Source organism: Etheostoma cragini, chromosome 8 (assembly GCF_013103735.1).
Source record: "Etheostoma cragini isolate CJK2018 chromosome 8, CSU_Ecrag_1.0, whole genome shotgun sequence".
In the NCBI taxonomy this organism is placed as follows: Eukaryota; Metazoa; Chordata; class Actinopteri; order Perciformes; family Percidae; genus Etheostoma; species Etheostoma cragini.
In genome coordinates, this window is record NC_048414.1 from 22,166,387 (window position 1) to 22,171,960 (window position 5,574).

At 40.9% G+C, this 5,574-nt stretch overlaps 1 protein-coding gene across 1 annotated transcript in view; it reads left to right on the plus strand.

Annotated features, from left to right (window-relative positions):
- necab2 (N-terminal EF-hand calcium binding protein 2) overlaps nucleotides 1–5,574 on the plus strand; it is a 140,552-nt gene that overhangs the window by 68,486 nt on the left and 66,492 nt on the right. The window contains exon 6 of the mRNA XM_034879189.1: nucleotides 5,382–5,518. Coding sequence (XP_034735080.1) covers nucleotides 5,382–5,518 — 137 coding nt within the window. The remainder of the gene's footprint in view (nucleotides 1–5,381; nucleotides 5,519–5,574) is intronic.

The following is a 5,574-nucleotide window of genomic DNA, read 5'->3' on the forward strand; positions in this document are numbered from 1 at the left end:
CACACACACGTAACTGTGTGTGTTGCCTGTGTGTGCTGTTGAAATGAAGCCTTTGCTGAAAATATAAACAATGACATTGTAGAACCTTGTAGGTGTGATAAGTTCAGAGAGAGATCTGTCATCAATCTTCATATTAAGACGAGGTGCGCACACACACACACACACACACACATACACACATCCCTACTACCTTGAATTCACATCTACAAACACAACCAGATCTGAGCAAACGACTTGAACACTCACCCATGCACACACACACACACACTCACTCATAGCTGTACTTGTAGCTGTAACAATAATACACACTGAAGCTAATCACCAGGCTGTGTTCAGGGAGCCTACGGAGAGATTTGGTGTATTTCCTCCTGGGTCAGTGATCTGTGTGAATTATAGATCACAGCTTTTCTATCCAGGGTTTTTTAGTAGCGCCCACGGGACACACTCATCAGAGGCACACAGAGTCGGTCTACGATAGACACATACAGTAAGGACAGAGAGGAAGAGTTAGTCTTCTGATGCTAGATTACTCAGACGCCAAGCCGGATCATCAACTGGGCAAAGTGGGTAACTGCCCTGGGTCCCTGAATCCTCCTAGAGGATTTTTGTATAGGTCCTTGTGTAGACCTTTATTATTTCAGTTTTGCGCTTGTATGTTTCTTATTCCTAAATGTCTGTGAGACTGTGACCCCTCAGACAAAGTTTAGAAAAAGGCCTATGGGATAGGACTGGACAGTGTTTAAAAAATGAAGATACAGGTACCAGTAGTGTACTTCATTAAATACCTTTTTTTCTGCTTCATTTGATACCCATCATGTGAATGGAAGCATTCAGTTATGAATTAGTTTCGTCCGTTGTCTTTCCCTTTTCCTTTTAGTTGTTTTTTGTTTAATTTCCTTCTTTTCTTTGGTGCGGCCCTAGTATCAGCCATAACTACAGCCAACCCAAGCTACCCCAAATAAAATAAAAATACAATTAGGCCTATATAAAGCAATCTCCTGCTTCCTTTTACCTGGACGGATACAATAACACTAACACTGTGTGTGAAATCTGTGACCCATCATGCAGCAAATCATTTTGTGACTTTGTGGGAAAAATCTGACCGGGCAAAGGCAATAAGAAAAACAATAGTCAAACAGCGTTCTTTTCACTGCTAGTCTTGTCTCCTGTTACAGGTCATTTATGATCATTACATAAAAGATTACAGTTTCAGAAACAATTTAAAGTTACATCTAGTAAACTTAAACTGCAAAACTCAGCAGAGAAAATACATCAGCATGCTATCAAGATTTCTTTATTGTCATACCACAGTACATTGTAGTACAAAATGACTTGCAAAGTTCACAGCTTAAAAGAATATAGCTCAGAAACAATTAAAAACACCGTCAAGTTGTTATTTATATAAATTTAAATAAATAAATGCTTAAATGCCTATATGGGTTTACAGAACATGTTTAGTGATAAATATAAATATGTAGCGTCTAAAAAAACTGAAAAATGTGAATATCTAGATACTAGATACAAACAGTTGGAAAGAATACTAAGTAAAAATAACTGTATTTAAAGTGAAATAGTGCGCAGAGAATAAGGTGCGGGAAATGGATTATTTTGTACATAAAAAATCAGATTGACTGGACTGTTAGTGTTTCGTTGTTCAACAGTCTGACAGCAGTGGGGAAGAAGCTGTTGTTGAACCTGCTCTCAGACTGCGGTACCTCCTGCCAGAGAGGAGGTGGGCCAACAGTCTGTGACCAGGGTGAGTTGGGTCCTGGATGATGCTCTTTACATTCGACAGGCATCTTTTCTGGATCAGCTCCTGAATGGTGGATAGAGTAGTCCCAGTAGTCCGCTCAGCCATCCTCCCCACTCTGCTCAGTTCCTTTCTCTCTGTAGCGTTACAGTTCCCAAACCAGAGAGAAATGTTGCTGGTCAGAACTCTTTCAATGGTGCCCTTGTAGAAAGTGGTCAGGAGGGATGGACTGGGGTGGGCCCTCTTCATCCGCCACAGGAAGTGCAGACGCTGGTGTGCCTTTTTGGTGAGGGAGGAGGTGTGCAGGTCCCAGGACAGGTTGTCAGCCCTGTGAACCCCCAGGAACTTTGTGCGTTTTAAAATCGCTACAGTGGTCCCGAGTCACGAGACATCAGTGTGAAGAGAAGAGGGCTGAGAACAGATCCCTGTGGGGAGCCAGTGCTCAGTGAGATGGTGGTGGATGTGTTTTTCCCCACCCGCACAAACTGAGGCCTGTCTGTGAGGAAATCCAGTATCCTGTAACACAGAGGAGAACTTATGCCCAGGGCGTCTGAGCTCATCTTGTTGACCAGATGCTGAAGGATTATGCAATATAAATGCCATGTAAATGATGATAATGTAAATGTTGTGCTGTATCTACAATATACCAGCATTTTCTTTTTTAACAACTAAGTGCATATAATGGACTCATAATACACTCATAATCATTTTTAAGTGAACTGGAAAATGTCCTGTTATTTCTGTTCATGCTTGTATCCCACTTTGGTAATTGAATCTCAGCATGGTAGTCCTGAATGAGTCATCAGTGCCTCTAGGGTACAATGGCAACAAAAAACTAAAATGTGTGTGTTTTTCTTTGATTAGAGCGAGCGGAGAATGGTTAAGTGTGCAGGAACCTTAATTGTGTCCCTGAATCACTGCACCGTGACTTCTGACAGTGACGCAGACATGATCGACTGACTCTCTCCGGGGTATGCTGCATATGTAGTCAGTTATGGTCTGGCGCTTTTAAAAGTCAGTTGCTTTCTTTTTTCAGACAGCACACTAAACATAACTATTAACTAGCATAATCCATTCCCCCAGTTTTAAAAACTGTTTGCACAGATTCATAATCCTTACCTTATTTAATCATTACATTAATAAATATTTTTGTGTTGGTGTTGTAGTTTATAGACGGTCCCTATGCACCGCTGGCTGCTACAACAGACCAGTGTTATTTCTTCAGGTTGGAGGATGGCTCGTTTTGATGAAAATTAGTTTTTAGCTTGTTGTTAACCTTACTAAGATGCGTCATTTATGATTTATTATCATTTTGCTATAGAGTAGTTGATCCCGGAAGTTCCAATCTGTGATTATTTTACTATCTTTGCTCACGTTTATAAAAGATTATGAATCCGTGCCCTCGGTTTATAAAACAGAGGGCACAGATTTATGAATCTGTGCGAACAGTTTATGTTAAATGTAAAAAAAAAATTCTCACTGTAAGTCACATACTAATGATTAACACAATTGGTACTTGATTTCAGACAGAGGCGGACAATCGGATGCTTCTCATTTCTAACCAGTGACTTTCAACTTTTGGGATAAAATGGCAACTGTCGCTAGCGGATTTCAATTCTTTTTTTTGCAATTATTCAAGTTTAGCAGTTTAAATTCAAATGACAATGATTCAAATTCAGTTTCTGTTGACACAATTAGCCCATATACACGTCCCTAAATATAATAGCAAGACAGATAGCATCTTACAGTGGGGAAATACTACACAGTTGATGTGGTAGTTGTAAACATAATACTCTCTGCATTGGAACTAGCACTAGGGTAGGGGCAGCTGTGGCTTAGTGGTAGAGTGGTTTCCTGCTTGTTGGAAGTTTGGAGGTTCAAGCCGTGGTCCTGCAGTCTCAGGTTGAAGTGTCCTTGGGCAACACATTGAACCCAACAGTGTGTGAATGGTTTCTTTACTATGTAAAAGCACTTTGAGTAATTGTTGAGACATAAAAAAGCACCATTTTTATATGTGAGATTTTTTTTCTACAGCCTCATGCCATCAGCTTCAACATGAGGAGAAATCCAAAGCTTTGCAAGCCTGCTGTGCCCATAGTTACTGTTGCTAAGCTATGATTGGGCTGTCACTGTTTGAGGGAGGTGTTTTTAGCAAACAGTCAAATCCCTGAATAATTAAAAGGTGGCAGTGAAAAGGTCATTAGAGTTAAAGCAGGAGCTCCAGTCTTATCTGAAACCCCCGAGTCCTCTGAGAGTTCACCGTGTTGGCACTGTCAGCATCAGCTCAGGGCCTCTCTGATGATGTCACCAGGATCTCATCTCTCTTTTTCAGTCCTCTTTTTGAGAATGTCCTGCTCAGTTTAACAAACTTCAAACTGTATACATATACGGGTCTCAAATAGATTTACCTTCAAGGTTTCATTACACCTGTTGTATGAAACCATTTGAATATCACAGCGGAAATGAGACTCATCAGACCAGGCAATTCTTTTCCAACCTTCTATTGTCTAATTTGACTTTCGTCCTTGATTAATGAAAACATTCTTGGCAAATGCTTTCGCTTTTGTCCATTTTTTGGAGAGCCCATGCCAAGTGTAGCCTTGGTTTCCTGTTCTTAGCTGAAAGCTGAAGGTGGGGACAATATTGGCCAATCACCATCACCCCCATAAATCAGAGGGCTGTCCCTGTCATGATGCAGCGACAGTTTGGGTACCCTCTAGAGAGTTTTCCTCAGAGGGAACGTATTGCTGTCTGGGACTTGGGAGGGAAATTACTTTTACAGACGGTTCTGAGGGAATTTTAAGGGACTTTTTTGTGGAGCTGTGTGAGCTGTTTTCAATGTGTCTGTTTCTAACACACCAAAACTGCGTAGAATAAAATAAAAATAATCAATAGACATGTGTAATGTGCACATAAGCACAAGGGGCTCTGTGGTTAATTTACAACAATCTGGTGCTGGTTGCACACATTGGAACCAGCCAATCTGCTGTGCCCATTTGGGAATGTTGTAAATGTTGTAATGTTTGAGCTGCAATTCTCAATTTGCCCAAAGGGTCTTTCAGTGAGTGCACCCGCTGATGATTTAATTCATTCTTCATAATGCATTTGTGTTTATCAAGAGAAGATGAATAACATTTTTTGTCTGGTATAGCGGTGTTACAGTAAACTCACTAAACAGCACTTTTTACTCCCCACCAGCCACACTTTAAGCTCAGACTAAAAGGTTCTCAAGGCTGCAAACAAACTTTGAGGCTGAAGGGAACTTGAGAGGGAAGACGGCAGCTGAGAGAATGAACTAGGTACTAGTCTATTTTTGATTATTTTTGTGTCCTCATACACTGCCGTCCTCCTTGAGACACCGGTTGACTGTCAAATGGATGCCAGCAAGAACTGATTTGTGCTGGAAAATCTTTTTCAGAGGAGTGAAGGGAAACAGTGAGAAGAGAGGCTACAGAGAAACACATAGGATTAAGAAAAAGACACTTCACTTCTTTCTTTTTTAAACAAACTGCCTTTTTTAGTGACATGGTATTGGCACCTTTGACCAAATTACCCCGCTTTAGTTTTTATTTAAAAAGGTTTATAAATGAAATACACGATCATACTGACTTTCTCTCTTTTGTCTCCCCAGGTTTATGAGAGAGGAACCAACGTGGAGCAGTTTGTGACCCGTTTTCTGCTGAAGGAATCAGCCAATCAGATCCAGTCTCTTCTCAGCTCTGTGGAGAGTGCCGTGGACGCTATTGACGAGCAGCACAGCCAATCAGGGTGAGGGGCATCACTGTGTCAGACATGTTTTGTGTCAAATTGGGAATGACTGGGTT